Here is a 19,692-nt window from a genome sequence, read left to right as displayed (position 1 = left end):
TTTTCATTCTCTGTTTGGTTTAATTTCAAAATGGAATATTCTTGTAGTTGTTGAATGTTGGATAAAATGAGTTATTTGATGTGTTGCTTTTGGCTTTGGAACAACATATTCACTATTTTCCTTACATTTACTAAACAATAAAACTGATTGATTAAATAAAAAACAAATACAGAATACTAAATATGAAAATATTTTTTCAGCCTTAGAAATTATTACTTAATATCTACAATTTAAATGGCCAGCTAATTAACAATTGAGTTTGTTGGTGTATGCCCTTTGTTAAACGCGTGTGTTTGGGACAGTCGCATGTGTGAGAGTGATCTGGAGGGTTACATGTGGAGGTGTGTCAAACCAAGTGATTTATCTGCATGCTGTGAGTGTGAACGCTCAGCCTGAATGGTTTATGGGCGGCTACACTTACAGAGTATGGGCCAATGTACAAAGGTGAGTGTACTGAGAGTGATTTATGTTCAGCCAGGTGTTTGAGGGGGTCAAACGTAAGACGCATGTTGTAATGAGGTGGGTAAATGTGTTTCTGTAGCATGTTAAGTGTTTCTTTGGTTACAGTATGTGCTGGATTTTTCTCATGAATAATTGACTTGTCTGGATATGCAGAGGAAAGGAGTTTTTGATTGAACACACGATTAAAAATAGTTTGTAAGTATTCCTCTGTATGTGCACACTGTGCCTGTTTGTTTACATATACATGTGCTAATGCGTGTGGTTTGTGTTACTGTAGTACACAATACGCTGTTCTCTCATGTGTTTTGACAAGATTTGCCCCATTTAGAGAATTTCAGACTCCCACCACTGTAATCGGCTCTGGCACCGTGTGAGCTTCCACCATCGATCCAGTTTCCTAAATCATTTCCAATTCCACGGCGTAAGAGCAAAATGTCCGGGTTTACCACAAAGGTCGCAAACTAATTGACTGTCTGCTGTAGTTGGGTGAAGGGGCGGTCGGATTCAGCACTTAACCAGCATGGCATAAATGGCACGACAGCAGAGGAAAGAGGAGGAAGGTGGCTGAGAAGAGAGTAGAAGAGAATTTTAAAAAAGTAGCTGGAGTGATGGGGAAATATTCTTGCAGCATTATCACACTTCAATAGAATACTTGCACATGTCGAACTGTTGAACACTAACAAGGGAAATAGTTCAACATTATCTAATTGTATCACTGTAACATCATTAGTGCTGAAACATAGTTTCAAGTTATTTATTAAGCAAAACTATCTCTTCACTTGCAGGTTTTAACATCTCAAATGTGAGATTTGCTTTTATTCTCTGTTTGGTTTAATTTCAAATGGAATATTCTTGTAGTTGTTGAATGTTGGATAAAATGAGTTATTTGATGTGTTGCTTTTGGCTTTGGGAACAACATTATTCACTATTTCCTTACATTTACTAAACAATAAACTGATTGATTAAATAAAAAACAAATACAGAATACTAAATAATGAAAATATTTTTCAGCCTTAGAAATTATTACTTAATATCTACAATTTAAATGGCCAGCTAATTAACATTGAGTTTGTTGGTGTATGCCTTTGTTAAACGCGTGTGTTTGGGACAGTCGCATGTGTGAGAGTGATCTGGAGGGTTACATGTGGAGGTGTGTCAAACCAAGTGATTTATCTGCATGCTGTGAGTGTGAACGCTCAGCTGAATGGTTTATGGGCGGCTACACTTACAGAGTATGGGCCAATGTACAAAGGTGAGTGTACTGAGAGTGATTTATGTTCAGCCAGGTGTTTGAGGGGGTCAAACGTAAGACGCATGTTGTAATGGAGGTGGGTAAATGTGTTTCTGTAGCATGTTAAGTGTTTCTTTGGTTACAGTATGTGCTGGATTTTTCTCATGAATAATTGACTGTCTTGATGCAGAGGAAAGGAGTTTTGATTGAACACACGATTAAAATAGTTTTTAAGTATTCCTCTGTATGTGCACACTATGTCCCTGTTTGTTTACATATACATGTGCTAATGCGTGTGGTGGTTTGTGTTACTGTAGTACACAATACGCTGTTCTCTCATGTGTTTTGACAAGATTTGCCCCATTTAGAGAATTCAGACTCCCACCACTGTAATCGGCTCTGGCACCGTGTGAGCTCTCCACCATGCCAGTTTCCTAAATCATTTCAATTCCACGGCGTAAGAGCAAAATGTCCAGGGTTTACCACAAGGTCCAACTAATTGACTGTCTGCGTAGTGGTGAGGGGCGCTGATTCAGCACTTAACCAGCATGGCTAAATGGACCGAAGCAGAGGAAGAGGAGGAGGAAGGTGGCTGAGAAAGAGATAGAGAAGAGGAATTAAAAAAGTAGCTGGAGTGATGGGGAAATAATTCTTGCAGCATTATCACACTTCAAGTTAAATACTTGAAATGTGATGTGACACCTAAAGGAATAGTTCAATATTTTTGGGAAATACACTTATTTGCCTTGTTGTTGAGAGATGCTAAATATATGCAGCAAGCATCTGGTTAGCCTAGCTTAGCATAAAGACTGGAAAATGAGGGAAACAGCTAGCCTGGCTCTGTCCGGTGGAAACAAATCCATAAAACAAAACAAAAAAGTGAATAAGCATATTTCCCATAATGTCTCCCTTCAACAGTAATACCTATAATTACAGGTGATGGATAAATCAGGATACAGGGACAGCTTCTCCAGTTCAGCTGCAAAGATAGCAAAAAATAAATCCAGATGCTACATCCACATCTGGACCAATTCTGGTGCACATACAAAAAACCATCCAAGGCTGGAGTATAACAGCTGGAATCTGCCCAGGTGTGAAAGTGTATGCGCCTGACTCGAGCTGAGGACCCAGGCATATGTTGGGCCAGAAGTTTTATTTTGCTATCTAAACACTAGTTTTGTCCAGATATTCAAAATATAAAACATCTATCAACTGATGAAACAATCAGACAGCTAATGTATTCAAAAAAAAATGTAATATATTGTTGTATACTACTAAAAAGTCCAAATCAAACACCGAGCCTTTTTTCTGTCGTCACCATTTCAAAAGTGCTTCCTGCTTATTCAACACAAAGATCATGTCTCTGTCCTTGTTATGAGACATCAACGATCTATCCTGTAAAGTAGCGCCAACAGGCAGCGCTCAAGTTACAAGGCAGCAAACGGAGGGACAGTGACTTCCGAGGATGCAAACACAACATGAGAAGGCCTGCGGTACAAAACCTTGTCAGGGAAAATTGAAACAGAACGCGATACATTTACCAATTGCGGGGACAGGAAAGGCGGGTTGACTAATTATCACGCCCCTGCCAGCAGCTACCGCTTGAGGAAAACAGTTTACCTTAATAAACTTGGTGAGCACCCTAAGAATATCTCCCTCCATCCCTTTTTTTCTCTGTCAAGACAGGTTTGGTGCTTTAGCTATTTTAAGACTTGTGTTTTCTAAATATTGCTTATGTGCTGAATGGTCATACAAGTGCGCAGTCTCATCCCCTCACCAGTGATGGAGGAATAGATTTGCCACCAGAGAATGAAATTAAGGCCTGCTTCCCCTCTCTCTGCTATTTTCAGATACAGTCCACTGGGAGAGGAACAAGAATGGAAGTGGGAAATAGGCCTTTCAGCGGGGTCTGGGTTTGAATGGAAACAGCTTGGAAGCACAAATACAAAACCCCATTGCTGAAAGTATCAAAATTTAATTCTGCACACTTAAGATCTTTCAGTTCACCATTAACAAGAAATCTTCAAGGCCTGGGATTGGCTGGCACCTGCACAAACAATTATCCTTCTCCTTCCCCACAATTCCCATTGAGCTCCGGCTAGAGTTGGGAGGAACTGTATGTGGAACTACATGGCAAACAAAACTGGTGCAAAATAATCTCACTAGACTGGTCAAAATTAGAAGTGACCTAGTATGTAGTATGTCTGATATGGTTAAAATCAAACGAGGACATCAGGCTTTATTGAAAATGAAATGGAAAACCTTCCTGACAGCTGTTTTAAGTTGCTAGTTGGATAATTAAACCCAACCACCCCTTTTTATCTTTCCGATCCCACACAGGACTCAGCTTGTCGGTCACAAGGTCTTCTGCCCTAAAAGTGTAATGCAATGTCCTCGACAAAAAATGGTAATGTCACCTAAACCCTGCCCCAGGCGATCTTCTCCTCCACCCAACACCATATCTATATATATATATATGTATAAACTAACACCTATCAATACATCGTTTTTTTCTATTTTCTGTCCAGCCCAGTGATTTTCTACCCAGAGACGACCTGTTCTGAGGCTGTCTGGCGCAGTGGCAGGTCACATTTGTGTTTATGACAGCATTGTGCGCTCCAGCACTGAACACTGTGGAAAAGAACAGCAAACAATGAACCACAAGACATGACCTTCAGGGAGAGGAGGGTTGGATGGGGGGGTGGGGGGGTTGGTTCTGGACAAAGTGCTGCTCCCCCGAAACGAATCAAATACAGGCACAAAAAAAAAAAAAGTCTGATTTGGAAGGGGGCAAAGGGGCATCTTTTACATGCTGAGCTACAAAATGGTGCTTTGTCAGGAGATTGCTGACAAAGACAACTGTGCCCTTCTGGTATGAAAGAGGAAGTGACCAAAACACAGCGGAAAACCTGTGGGACGACATTACAGGACAACAAGAGGACGGGCATCAGTAGAATTAATACTGATGAGATCATATTTAAAACTTTCTTTTTTTTTTTTTAAGAAAAATGTAATTCATAGAAAATTTATGCAAGAATTTACTCTATATTATTGTACAGTGTGTCAAATTCATTCAGTTTAGTTTTGATGCCCCAAACTGACTCACTCAAGTCAGTTTTCTTTTTATATGTGATTTCTACACATAGCGTACCGCACAACACTGTAACAGCTGCTTCACTTCCCATTTCTATAATTATACTATTTCAGTTTTCAAAAAGAAAAAATTCCCTCTCTTAAGGTATAACCATCAAACATTATCATCTTAGTCTAACAACATATATTCAACCTGCCGAGTGTCAAGTGATTACATCAAATTAGATTACCTCCGGTTCAATAAAAAAAACACCGGCGAAACAGTTCATCGATACTGGTGGATCCTTAGTTATTCAATTAGGATCATTGTCAGAGTTTAAAACGGTGAGTTAGAAAGAAAAAAAAAAAACTAACACGCAGAGGATAAAATGGGAGAAGATCTGAATCTTTCAAGCATGATATAACAGTCCCATGTCGTCTTAGCTGCGCTGCAAGATCTATGTCAACCAGGCACAGATCAATAAAGAAATCAGTTGCAAATAGTATTGTATAACACTTCATCAAACAGAAACATATACATCCATAAATTCTGCCAGTGGGTTAACAGTCATGTTACCATTCAGCGGAGAAGAATAAGCCAGAGTCTTTGTCAGTATTCTCAGATTTTAAGAGGTGATAGAGAAACAGAGAATGGCTTTAAAAACAGACAAAAAGAGAAGATAATCAATAAAATATCAATCAATAGGCAGGCAGGAGGGCCGGGGTAGGAAGATTGGATGGCTCAAGCCGTCACAGATAATCGAAGATGCTAAGACAAGGGTCCCCACCCCCATCATGCAACATCTTTCTCCTCTCTGTGGTTGTCACCTCCTCCCTGTTTATCTCAATACCCCTCTTCCTCCTCCTCGCCTTCCTCTTTCTCCCTCCCTGTCCTTCTCAGGCTCCCCCTTCGCTCCCTTTTCCCTCTGTTTTTCTCCCCACTATCTCACCCCTTCTCCATTTCCCTCGCTCTGCCTATCCCTCTCACGCCCCCCCCACCCCTCTCTCCTCCACCTCTTTTCTCTTCCTCCAGAGCCCCCCTTCTCCTCCTCCTCTCTCCCGTGTCTACTGCAGCAGAAAAGCCAGCACAGACACCAGCATGTGTGCGTTTGTACATGTGTGTGTGCCACTACGATCCACGAGCGAGCCTCACACGATCATGAGCGAAGAAGGCGGTGAATTAAAAAAAAAAAAAACTAAACAAAAAGAAGACCCTGCGTGCATGTTGAACGCTGTGATCAAAACATTGATTGCTGATGCGTTACATCACAGCCATGGAAACAAAATCCCCTTAAATCATTAGAGTAACGTCTCTCCTCCTGTCTCCCTTTATTTCCTCTCGTCTCCCTCTTCTTCCCTCTGTCTCTCTCTCATCTGTCTCATTGTATTTCCACATCAGCTCTCATTTTTTCCTGTCCTAGCCTCTCTTCATCTCTCTTGTCTTCTCTCTTCACATATAATTTGCATCTCTCAGGACCGAAAAACCAAAAGGTTTTGCCACGTTGGACAGGACACTTTTAGAAAGAGCGAGGGTGGGTGGTGGGTGGGGGGGGCATACGAGTGATCTGGGTCACATCGCTGTTTGACGTATAGCGCTGGTATATTAGACCAACAGAGAGAATTGGAGCTGCTTTCACCCACAAATACAGCCAGTGGTGAGCAGCCGCTGAAATGAATCCCACCTACTACCTGCTCTGTACTCTGCATAACCCCAACGTGGCATCACAAACACCACTATCTGCAACCATTACACTCAATGAACGTTAGTTTTTGTTTCATTTATGAGATCTCAGCCAGTGTAACCAGTGGATGTGGTATTAAACTGTACATTACATAATATACAGCATTCTAGCAGCTAGGCAGCAGGTACAGTAGCTTGCATCCAAGGTATGGCAGTGCTTCAAATGCTGCCCCCTCTTGCTCTAAGATAATTGAGAATTCAGCCACCAAATCCACTTCTGTTTACATACACATGTGAAGCACCTTTTTTTTTTCTTTTGGCCTCATGCTTGTCATAGTGCGCCATTTCAAAATCCAAGCACCAATGCTCGCTCCCTCTCATGCCACATTTCGACATCCTACAAAGAACTACTTTACAACGAGCTGTTTTGTTGAGTAGGGGCAGCGAGGGGTGGGATAGTGAGAAATCAATCCAATTGGGATGAGAGTGACAGTTCGTGAAGCACTTCCTGCCTGATCCCGGGTCCAGAGAGACAGATCAGGTTGCCTAAACCAGACTATCTGTCCGTCACAGCCAGACACTTTCCTCTTCCTTTGGAGGGAACTGAATCTAGGCGTGTAGACCTACACCTGGTGCCAGAGGAGTTGTGTGTCTGTGTGCATTTGTGTGTGTGTGTGTGTGTGTGTTTGGGAACACAGGGTAAGAGTCTGTGTGTGCAGCTATTGTCTTCATCTGTGATAGTAAATAGAGTGTGTATTGCTGAGTGTGCAGTGATTTATGTTTTTTTTTTTTCACAGACATTCAGCTATTTTCAGTGTGATGGCATGAACTGGCCACTGCAGGTGTCTGCTGACTGTCTGGTTTTGCATGTGCACCTACAGTATGCATGCATTCACAGTACCTCTGGGTCCTCACACACCCTCAGAGCAGAAAAAATATTATTAGGAAAAAGCACAGACAGGGTGCAAGACAAGAATGATCAAACTATATCAGTGGATATACCAAACAGCACAAATCAAAGCGGTCGTGATCAAGCAGCTGGATTTGTCTGTAACTGGAGGGTCTGAGAAAAAAGAACCACAAGCCCACTGTAACTGTTTTCATGTGCCAGGGATCAAAAACACAGTCAGGGGTACTTGTTACTCTTACACCTGTATGATCAAATGTCATCAAACATTGGCTTGTAAGAGGTAAATCATTAACTATTTACGTGAAAACAATAGAGGACATCCCAACATAGGAGCAAGTTATGCGTAACAGCAATAAAGCCCGTGCGTAAAAGGCATGTAGCGTTCAACTGGGACAAGGGGGACTGGCAAAAAAACAAGCCAGCAGAGTGTGTAGCACTACCAAGGGCAAATGTGGGAAAAGACATGCACTTCAAATGTGACGGTTAGGCGTCGTATAAGCCTCCTCAATGCGGTGCTACAATAAATAAGGCTAACATGAAATACGGCGCATTGATGTGCATCGTAAACGGACAAATATGATCTAATGAAGGCGTTTGGATGCAAGAGGCGCAGCGGCTGCTGCGTTTGGAGGCAGATATGTATTAAACCTGCTCAAGTAGCAGAATACGGCGATAGGAATTATGACAGCAATAAAACGGCATTCAGTGTGAATCCAGCTCGTCTGAAACATGTAATACATCAAGTCAAAGACATGGAGGTGAACAACCGCGGTTGTTACATCAACTGGTACCTGCCATACCATTTTCCATTTTCCCTATGCTATCAGCATTAATTATTCAATATCAGTAGGTCTATATCCTGCCATTTAATACAAGCTGTACTGACAGGGATCACACACATACCAACAGTGAGAGTCCTGCAGTTCATTATGACGGACTGGTTTCTCTGCAGTTATTATGTTAACAGAACATTTAAAAAACAAAGTTTTTAAAAGTTATCATGAGTCAAGCAGTGGTCTGAGACATAATGAGGTGGAATATGCAACAGTACAGAAACAACTTGGTCCCTCCAGGAGAGACATGGGTAACTCACCCGGGCATACTTGGAGGAATAGGGGTCTTCAAACAGTGCCCATATTCTGGGCTGCCAGGTTTTCCACCAGCCCGATTTCCTTGCGTCCTCCTGCATGCACAGTCTTTTCAAGTCCCCATCCGCACCGCCCAGCGCTGGGTCGTCGTCCGGCGCGTCCGGTTCTGGAGTCTCGAAGCTGTCCAGCGCCTCCTCCGCATCCCGGTGCTGCCGGTAATTCATCCAGCAACACGCCTCCACGTCAGTCTCATCGATGCCCCAAAAGGCCAGCTCCTCTTCGAACAGGGGACCGCACACATCATTGGGACAGTGCAACTTCCCGGTGCGGTAATAGTTGAGGATGAAGGAAAACACTGACGGGTGGCGGTCGAAGAAGAACTCGTCTAATTTGGGGTCGTAGTCGAAGTTGCTGAACGCGTCCGGTTCGGTGAGCCACGACAAGCGGGTACCGGGCAACGTTTTTAGGGTGCTCCGGTAGGTCTCATGCCGCACCCCCCCGCAGTTTATCACGATTTTCTCGCTTTCCGACGGACAAGTCATGTCTGCGCTGTAACATGCTTTGTTGGACGACTTGTTCCCACCCTTGCGCCCTTTGAAAGAGGATACACACACCGAACTGAGCATAGAGGACCGGGGGGGGAGGGAGAGGATGAGAGAGACCGAAGGGAGGAGGAGGGAGGAGTCTGAGGAGTCTGCGGGGAGAGAAAAAGGGCAGAAATTTTAGCAGAAGGGAGAAATAGATGTGGATTATCAACATTGCAATACAAATGAAGAACCACAGGCTTATAGCAGCTGTATGTGCAATCATTCACTTGATAATCAGATGAGGGAATGGGCGCCAAAAATGACCTTGTGCAGGTGCAGTGAGAGGGGGGGGGGTGTTGGGATGAGAATGAGGGTGGCTAAATTGTTTTTTCACACAGCATCCTGGAGCAAAAGAAAAGCCCCTCAACTTATTAGTGCAGCATATGAAAAGCAGGTGGCTTTGAGCACATTCATGAGTCAGCATCCTGGCGGGCTGATTGTTAACACCTCAGTGATGGGAAAGATTTAAGCTACTGTCATGTGACCGGGGTCCCAGCACGGTCACCATCCCTCCCTTTCACTCCCTCTGCTCAACTCTTCTTCCAGCCTGTCACCGTGTTCACTTGTTCCGCCAGCAGTCTCTACATTGATCTGGTTGATGCTCGAGTCAGTGTCCATTCAAATCCTCCCCCTAATTAGGCCACTGTGAGACTTCAGCATACAGACACCCCCAACACCCCACCACACACACACACACACACACACACACACCCACCCACACACACCCTCCCCACCTGCTCTTTTCCTTGCCTGAGCGCCCAAGAGTGTGTGTGTGTGTGTGTGGGGGGGGGGGGGGGGGGGGTTGACAGAAAGATGGAAGAAGGAGAGGAAAAACTGGGGATCCATCCTGCTTCTTTCCCCCTTCCTCCAGAATGCCTCTCTGACGTGAGGTGGCACAGCACCGTGTGTGTGTGTGTGTGTGTGTGTGTGTGATGTGTGTTAATTGCCTCCCGAGAGTGCAGTGTCCGTACTAATGTTAGATCTCCTCAATCAGCCTATGTGCGTGCTACACACACTGCTGCAGCCCCCTCCGACCGCACTGAGATTCATGCACAGTTATGTCAATGCTCTCTCTGCCACTTCTCCCATGCACTGTTGTGCGTGCGTGCGTGTGTGTGAGTGTAAAGACATGTGGAGACAGAAATGAGGAGGAGAGGGTGGTAGAGGGTGAGGGAGGGAGGGAGAGAGAGAGAGGTTGGCGGTGAGGGGGGGGAGCCATAAATCTGATTTTTAATGGAAGGATCGAAAAGGACAGAACAATCAGGAAAACAAGGCAGGCTCAGACAAAGACCTGAGGACGGGGACGAAGAGAGAGAGGGGTAGGGGGAGAAGGGAGAAGAGAGCAGCACACTTCTGGTGAACAGCTAGAGTAATATTGTCTCTCCCCCAGTAATGGAAGAAGGGGTTTGAAGGGGGGGGGCTGGGGGGGGGGGGGGGGGGGTGAAAAAAAGGAGAGTGCACAATAAAAGTGAATGAATTCTGCTGCAGTAAAAAGCCAGAGTTTTTTTGCTCTCTCTCTCTCCTCTCTCTCTCTCCTAGTCGAGGTCAGATTGTTCGCCCGCGACGCTGTGTCGCCATCCTGGGGGGGGTGGTGTGGGGGGGGGGGGGGGTTGCTTCAGAAAAGACACGCGTTCACAGCAACAAAAAAAACCTATACATGTACCGTATCTATGTTGTTAACCTTTTTCTCTATTCAAAGAAATGCACCACTGCCCCCCCTCCCCCTTCTCCTCCTCTCCTGTGAGCTCCCACTGGCCCTCCCCCTCTCCCTCCCACTACTCGCTCTCTCCCTCACTTTCTCTTCCTCGCTCGCTCTCATATTCCGCATAAAGGAATCACATTTCATTGAAGGAGCAGAATCAAGGCTTCACTTCTTCTTCCTCTTCCTCCTTCCTCACAACACGGTCTTATTCCGATCCAGTGCCCCCTCCCCCTCTATCTTTCTTTCCCTCCACTTCTGCCTCTTCTGTCCCTCGTTTCCTCTACTCACTGCATTCTGCTCTATTGCACTCTTTTCTTTCATTTCTCCCCTCTTTTTCTTCATTCATCCTCCTGTCCCACCCCCCACCCCCCTCCCAAAGTGAGATTCCTTCACTTTGGGGCAACTCTCCTCCTCTCTCCCCCACAGACTTTTGCTTTCTGTCATGTGGGACACTGCAGATGTTCTGTCTTACATCTTAGTAATGTTTACTCTGTTGTTTTGCTCATTTCACTGCACTTTCTTTCTCTTTTTTTGCTCTTTTTTGTTCATGGAAAAGTTTGCTGTCTCTCTTCAAGTCTTATATTGACATTAAGTTTCTTTTTTGCTGATTTTATTTTGACTTTTTTTCCATTTTGGGGATCCTGGAAAAAGACTTTACAACACTCAGGTAAGCTTGACTAAGATCGAGGATTTTGCATGGGTAAACAACCAAAGCACAAATATTTTATACTGTGATAGCGTGACAAAAAACTAAAATGGACATATCTTATGTGCACAGATCAGGAAAAAAATCAAGTAACTTAAGTGTTTTAACACTTTAAATTTCTACCTTTTTCTCAAGTCTTTGCAGTGTTTGCTGCAGGAGCACCAACTCTGCTTGCGTGGCAAGAAAAATCCTGCACTCATGAGTTTGAGAGTTGCACTGCATCATTATGCCAAAATTGTTTAGTTTGCATCTTTGCAACTAGGAAACAAGATTCATTTAATGAGAAACTAATAATCTGCAACAAACAGACTGTTTGGAAGTGAGGTCAGGCAGGGAGAGTGTAAAAAGATCTTTATCCAGACTCAGCTTTGTCCTGTGGGGCTGTCCTGCAGGGACCGCTTGTGTTGTGAGGTGGGTTATATTTCAGCACCATGGACAGCGGCGCACTCACTCTCGCTGGGACAAACTCCCTCTAACAGGATCCTGAACTTTTTAGAAGCAGCTCCTGTGATCTCACTGGGAAACTTTTATCCCTTGATTTTGTTGTTGATTTTTGTTGTTTTTTTGTTGGTTTTTTTTTTGCTTCACTTTGTAACTCTGCACCATGACTTGTACTTCCTAGGCAGTTGTAGCTTCTTGGTAAACTGCTGAATATTTTATACACAGACAGCCACAAGTCTGTAACTGTGGTTAAATGGCTTTTTGTTCAGTGGGACTCATGCGTGGTGAGCTTATTGATTTCATACATTTGCTTAAGTATTCCTTCATGTAATTTGGAGGTTAATTGGGACAGGGTGTAGCTGGGTTCTTCCCACCTGTCCTTGGAACTAATTACATCGTTAGAGCTCAAATTTGAAGTTTGAGTGAAAGTAGTTGTCAACAAGACCAGATGACTGATCTTAATGAGCTCAGGGCATGTGAGTTGAGTGAGTTCTAGCTGCATTTCAGGTGAATGCCCGCAGTTTTCAGTTTAATACAGGGGAGGTAAGCACATCTCTTTAAGAGTCGGCCTCAGCACTTTGATCACTGACAGCGCAATTTCTTGGAAAAAACAAAACAAAATACCAAAGAGTAGGGGGGGTGGAGGAGGAGAGGTATGGAGTGGGGGATGGAGGATAGAAAAAGTGAGCATTGAGTGTAAAATGGAGGAATGAAGTCAAGATCCAGTGCAGATGAAACAAGCACAGAGGTGAGAAGGAAGGCAGAAGGAGAGTATGCATGAGGAAGGAGCTAAAAACTGAGCGAGAGGCATGAGGAGGAGGAGGGGGAGCAGAGGAGAGGTACAGTCCCCCCACCACCGCCACCTCTCTTTCTCTCTCTCCTGCAGCATTTCCTGCCTTGGCCACCATGTCCTGCACCACCCTGCTACCACTGCCTCACCACTGCACACACACACACACAAGGGGAGAGAATGCGAGAGAGAGAGGGAGGGAGGAAGGGGAGGAGACGCACACACACACACACACACCTGAGTAGAACAAACGGGCTGAGAAAAAACCAAAACGAATCTTAATGATTGTAAACCATTAGAGAGAGCAGATCATTTCTGCAGTGGACTGAGAGATAGAGAGACTGGGGCTGTGAGAGAGAAAGAGCGTGCACACGGCTCATGCACGAAAGCTGCACTGACGCTAATATATATTAGCAGAAACACTGCAGCAAGAGGGGGAGGGAGCACGGGATTATGGGATGCATTGACTGTGAGGTACCAGCAGCAGTAACTGGGGGGAAGGGGGGGGGCAGAGAAGGCAGGGGAGGAATTTGGAGGAGTGCTGACTGTGCGGAACAGACCCAGCAGTTGGCAGAAAGAGCAAAAACCTTTACCAATCACACAGGGGGAGAAATAGGGGGAGTGAGATGAGATGGAGAAGGAGGAGTGTTGGGAAGGGAAAGACAGAAAAGGATTGAAAGAGAGTGTGTGTGTGGGGGGGTGAGTGGGCAAGGTAGAGGAGAGAGAAGATGTTGGGGAAAATGAAAGAGGGGAGAGAAAAAGTGAGGGAGGAGAGGGACAAAAGACAGAAAAAGACCTTGCAGTGGCTCACAAGGGTGGATGGGTGGTGGGGTGGGGGGTACTGGGGCTTAGAAATGGTCTGCAATACTAATAAAAGGAATGGAAACAGTGGAGTGATAAAGATAGGGGAGGAGAGGAAGGAAAACAAGTGAAGGGATGTAAAACAGATATACAGCTGAGCTGAATGGCAAATGTACCACTGGGGAAAAGGAGGGCATTGCGGGCAAGTGTGTAATGTATGTTTATGTTTGTGTGTGTGTGTGTGTGTGTGTGTGTGTGTATGTATGTTTGAAAGGAAGAGAGAGAAAGGGAGAGAGAGGGAGCACGAATTACGTATGTGTTTCTGGTGCACAGCCATTTTTTTTCCACCACCCGCTACCTCATCAAAGGATGTAACCACAAGGCTTCACGCTGTTCCATCCATACCGCCTCCCTCCCTTCCTCCTCTCCTCTCCTCTCCTCCTTCGTCAACCCCTCCTCATCTCTACCTTATCTCCCTCTCCTCTCCTCTCTCACGCACTCCCCAGTGTTGAGGAGACCCCAACAGGAGAAAGCGAGGCACTGCAGCGCCGGTGAAAGCACTGCGGTCACCTCCCCTTTTAGTGCGGTGTCACACCACACACTGTCCTCTCCCCCCTCAGATCGTCATTGCACCTCATGGTGTAACTCAGATTCTGCCAGGAGAGGAGAGAAGACAGATACGGTGCCCGTGCATGTGCGAGGAGAGTGGTGAGAGGTAGGTGGCGCGTATGAATTGAATAAATAAGAATGAAAACGGGAGGAATCGCATGAATGGATGGAGAGAGAGACAAAAACAGACAGGGTGTGTATGCAGATAAAAAAACAAACAAAAAACAAAAAAAAACACACACAGAGCGAGGCCACACAATGACCCAGCAGCTCTGACACAGCTCATGTAAACAGAGAAGGAAAAAAAAAACAAGGCATTTCTCATCATAATAAAGCTCATGAGTGGCCAATTCCCAGAACATGAATTAAATAGCCAATCAATTAGGCAAGCAGAGAGGAAATCTACCAGAGGCAGCTCCTCTACTCAGCAACACCAGCGTGGAGATCTCCAGGGGCTGACCAATCCACACATACTGCAGCACCAACACCCCTTCAGGGGTCTCGAGCCTTGTGCATAATGGTCAATCACACCCCCCCACCACCACCCCACCCCACCCCTAGAAGTTGCTGCTGCTGCTGCTGCTCTCTTGCTATGATCGCCTCCAGCCACCTTTCTTTTCTTTTTCTTTTTTTTATGAGGGGGAAAAAAAAAAGAATCATATGCTCCTGGTTTTCTCCTTTTAGCTAGCTGGGGATGATTAATACATAAGGCCATTTTCAGGAATAGACCAGCAGCAATGAAGCCTGTAATAGAGCTCTGAAAGCTCAGTCAGTGTCCATGACTAAAATCCTTCCTGCCCACAGGAGGACAAATGCTGAGATTCTTTCGATAGATATGCCCACTGTGTGAGACTTCACAGGTGACAGAAGGATGTAAGGTGAAGGGAGTGATGGGAGAAGAGGTACTAAAGCTCCTTTCAAGGATCAATGATTGGTGTAAGAGAGGTCAGAAAAATCCTGAAGCACTGAGTGCGGGGGGGGGGGGGCATTGGATAGACTAGCAGTTGTCCAATGTCGGGAAGGAACTCTATTTTTGGACTTAGATAAATCCGGGCAAATATCCCTCAGTATTCAACTTTAAAATCTGGTTCTGGGGCGAATTTGCATCAAGAGCAAATACATTTAACCTCCACAACTTCCAACTCTCTCTTCGGTCGTTTAAACCTGCCTACGCCTAATTAATGACACTGCCCTTCGTGCATTATCAGGACCATTATGATCCAGCGGTGCAATGGGGCCAGACAGTGAAACGGGACGAGGAAAAGAAGTATTACTGCACTGATTCCTGACCTGTGAACTAGCCTGCGATTGGACACAGAGGAGGGGTACGGAAGTCACAGATTAGAGTCTGAACAGCTGGGACGGAGGGAGAGAAGGCGACTTTTAATGGGAACAAAGGAGATGAGAGAAGATGAAAGGCGAGCTCGAGGTGAGCCTCAAGGTCAAGGCTTCAGGGGTTTAAAAAGAAGCTTGATCGGGTCATAAATTAGTTGAAGGACAGAGGGAAAGTTCTCCTAAGTGACGTGAGATGAGAAAGAAACCATCACAGCCAAGGAGAGAGGAAGGGTCAGAGGCAAAGAACACACACACGCAATCCCAGGATACGACAGATGCGTAATTCAATCACAGCCTCAAAATAGATTTATTCTCCCCCCTCTCTCTTTCTTGCTTAAACAGCAGCGCCCTCCTTTTCATGCCCCATCACTACTCTACCAATCACATCCACTGACAACATGCCACTGTCTCTGGTGGGAAGGCTTCTTCTTTTTTCTTTTTTTTTGCTAAAATCGAAGGGGGTGTTTTCTGGGTTACCCTCAATCTAAAAATAGCTCCAGCTGTAGATTTTATAATGCAGGATTGAGGGGGGGGGGAGCAGGGAGAGAGCAAATGGAGGAAGAGAGGCAGAGTTCCCATTAGGCGAAGAGCACGCTGGAGCCAGTTGGCAGGAGAAAAAGCGAGGCATGTGCTGGAAAGTGAAGGAAGAGGAGGCGTTATGAAACTGGAGACTTTGCGTGTAATGCGGATGGAGCAAGTTGACAGAGTCTAGACGTTAAACTGCCCCCATAGACTTCCAGGATGAGATCTCCGTAACGCTATGTCCTTCCTGTGGTTCCACACCAGTGCCCCCCCACCCACCCCACCCCTTCCAATCTCTTCCTCACACCTTCCTCTCCTCTCCCTCTCTCTCATGTATGTGTGTGTGTGTGTGTGTGTTTGTGTGTCAGCCCTCTCACCCTCCTCCTGTGGTTCCTTTATCAAACCTCCATTTCAGGCCTTGACACTTACCCAGTGCTGCCACGAAGCAGGAACACACACACACACACACACACACACACACACACACACACACAGACAGACACAAACACACACTGAGGGCACATGCAAGTAAAACAAATGCATGCATACAAAAAGCACAAACCAAGACACACATGGAAACTCACAGCAGACAGACACAAAATGATGCCGAGAGGAATGCACGCACGCACGCACGCACGCACGCACGCAGGCAGGCACACACACACACACACACACACACATTCCTCTCAGAGGCATGAAACTGCTCTGATCTAGTGGTGGAGATGGGGAAACACCCACCATTTGTGCAATGAGGAATGTTAGGATTTACAAAATGAAATTTTCAGGCGTCACATCAGTGGATAATTCAAACCTGACTGTGTAAAAGTACAGTTCTCTTTGTATTGCAGCAGAAATATAGAATAGAATGGCTATAGAAAATAGAATACACTGAAGATGTTTAAGATTCCAATTTGAAAATTTTCCACATTTTGATTCCTCCAGATATTGATCAAAACACACACATGCTAAAAGGAAAAAAAAAATCGCAGATAGTGGATTAAACGATACTTGTTGAATGCAGGTTAGACGCTTGTATTTTCTGTTGGTTTTTTTTTTGTTGGTTTTTTCTTGTAGAGCTGGCCAGAAAATGCTCTGTTATTAGACGGATAAACGCAGAATAAAGCCACCAAAATACAGACATATACACAGACACGGTTAATACTCACTTGCTTTTGGTTCAGGTTCGTTTCGAGTGCGTGCAGAAACACGCACATCAAGCTTAAAGATCAATCAAAATGTAGTTTTCTTTGTTAGATCGCTCTTTCTTATGATTTCAGAGAGTATCCAGTTTCTCGCAGGCATTCAGTTGATCTTTTTTTTTTTCTCCCCCGATTATAATAAATCAAAATAGGATTGCGCGCGTCTGTTGCTGAAAATCTCGTTTTGACACCGTTATTGCCGAATGTTACTTATAGCTTATGGTCATGCTGATGATGGCAAGGGATGAGTCTTTCGGATGAAATGAAGCAGAGGTCCCCCTGAAAACTGGCTGATTTTTCTATTTCCCTCGATTTCAGAGCCCCTCTCCCACCTCTTTGTTATTGCCAAAAAATAATTGCCAGCCTTTGTTACAGTGTCTCTACGCTTCCAGGCGCAGGGTGTAGCTACCATTCAGCTCTTCTTCTGTCTCCCCCCTTTCCAAATGTTTCAGTGGAGATGCAGCCTGTAGACACCTCTCTCTTTGCCTTTCCCTCTCTGAGCCTGTCTCTGTTCCGTTGGAAGAGCGTCACCTTCTGCACTATTTTTTTTTCCTCAGACGATACATGTGGGCGGATTAGAGAACAAGACAGAGGGGTGGGAGGACCCCGGTGAATACAGAGGCTAATTTCTCATATGGCTGCGTGAACTTCATAAAAAACATATGCTGTAAAATAAACACGCACGCACGCACACACATGGCTACAATAGGGAGGGTTGTGTCATCAGTTTAATTGGCTGTTTTTTTTTCTGTTTGTTTTTTTTTTCTCCTCTTCCCCACTTTAGCCTGTGTAGCCCACACACGCTCACTCTGCTGGAGGGACGCACAAACACCATTTTGTCTACAGGTTCCCAGCCTTGACTCTGGCTTGGCTGACATCAGCAGTCATGTGGTGGGAGCAGAGAAGCAGGTGGGTTACATGAGAGAGTCTGGAGTAATATGTTGAATAATAACCATCACAATAAGAAGAAGAAAACACACATTTTTCTTAATGAAATTCCTAAAACAAGACAAACTGCAGGAACAGTGTTACCAGATTATTTCAGTCTCCTTAAGAAAAACGTGACAGAGGCTGAAACAAACAGTATGACTTCCTACTTGAATGCATCTTGCAGTTACCAGAAAACCTCTATTCTGCAGACAGCGTTTCTGCAGGAGGCCCGCTGGTCAGAGCCAGTATTCAAGTAGAAGTACGATGATCAGCAATGTTGCTGATGCACTTATCGACAGGAAACTCAAAGTGAGTGCATCACCTCATGAAAATTACAAGAGTAGTAAAAGGGCAAAGGCTATTGCTAGGATCATGCAGCATTTTCCTTTGACCACAAAATGTTCTTTGTGAGAGCAGAGTGCAGACAGAAAATGGATGAGTAAAGGAGGGGCAGTGTATTTAGAATTATTACAAAGGACATATTGTTTTACTGTTAATTAACTATTTAAAACTGCAAAAGGGATGTTTGTGAATACAGAGGAGCTTCATCTGTTAATTCATTATTTTTCTTACCCTTTTCCAAACGGGACTACAGCTGACATTCAGATCTACAGCTTCTCCAAACCATTTAACTAACATGTGTTCAGAGTGTGGACCATTCAAACAAACTCTACCAAAGAAAGGTCAGGCTTCCTCGAGCTGTGAGGCTACAGTGCCAAACACTGAGCCACTACCTTCCTTCAAAAGGCTGCATTATTCACAACACTCTAGTTTTTTTTTTTTTTTTTCCGAAGACACTAAAAATATGGGAATTGTGTCAGCTAGGAGACAGAGTGCTTTGGGAGACCACACAATGTGAAACGGAGGGTGGCTGTCAAATGCAGAAAAGTAAGAAAATTGAATATGTTTAATATGTGCACAAATACAGGCCCTTTTTTTGTTCTTCATTACATTTTCTCCCTGTTAAGGAGTCTATGATGAAGACATTAGACATGCTTAACTGTTCATCGTAAGTCACTGAAAGTCACATGAAACATTTAAGACAGTGTTGTTTTTTTGGTCTAGTATAGCTGCTTTCTTTCTCCATGTATTTTCTATGTGTAATATCTGGGAACTAAGTCAGACTTTCTGTAGCTGCCAACCAATATCTATACTGTGTGCAAAGTTTAGAGCGGTTTCTTTGCCCTCAGGAAACTCTTTTCTATGTAACTCTACTCGGCACTATATCACTCCTTGTTCATTTACAACCTCCCAAACCCCAGGAGCCCCGTCTACGGTCAGTCAAACACAAAATTTACACAGGTGTTGAAGTCAAGAATTCATAGATAATTCAAGCTGTTAAAAACAGCAGCCAGGGCCTTTCTAGTCTTAAAAATACAATAGCATTTAGCATAGAGTATGTTAAATGCTATAGATAGTATTTAACATACTGTATGTTAAGGGTAATAAAATAACCAAACAAGAGTCTATCAGGATACAATGTTATGACAGTCCATCCAATAGTTCTCAAGACATTTCACTCTGATGATGGCACTACAGGAAAGTCAGATGATCACCAAATTCATTCATTGATCCATCCTTTTGGGACCAATCATTTCTTTACAGAATGTCATGGCAATCAATCAC

General features: G+C 44.4%; 1 protein-coding gene across 2 annotated transcripts in view; it reads right to left on the bottom strand.

Moving 5' to 3' along the window:
• Nucleotides 1-17,655, bottom strand: part of LOC111220012 (potassium voltage-gated channel subfamily C member 1-like) — a 50,060-nt gene extending 32,405 nt beyond the window's left edge. For both annotated transcript variants that reach the window (XM_022742942.1, XM_022742943.1), the window contains exons 1-2: nucleotides 17,104-17,655; nucleotides 8,450-9,138 (exon numbers count right to left, since the gene is read on the bottom strand). In XM_022742942.1, the coding sequence (XP_022598663.1) occupies nucleotides 8,450-9,070 (621 nt within the window). In that variant the 5' untranslated portion in view covers nucleotides 9,071-9,138; nucleotides 17,104-17,655. The remainder of the gene's footprint in view (nucleotides 1-8,449; nucleotides 9,139-17,103) is intronic.
• Between the last annotated feature and the right edge of the window lie 2,037 nt (nucleotides 17,656-19,692).

Source organism: Seriola dumerili, unplaced genomic scaffold (genome assembly GCF_002260705.1).
Source record: "Seriola dumerili isolate Sdu_G_001 unplaced genomic scaffold, Sdu_1.0 BDQW01000068.1, whole genome shotgun sequence".
Classification (NCBI taxonomy): Eukaryota; Metazoa; Chordata; class Actinopteri; order Carangiformes; family Carangidae; genus Seriola; species Seriola dumerili.
The sequence above is the reverse complement of the archived record's forward strand: the minus strand, read 5'-3'. Positions and strand labels throughout refer to the sequence as shown.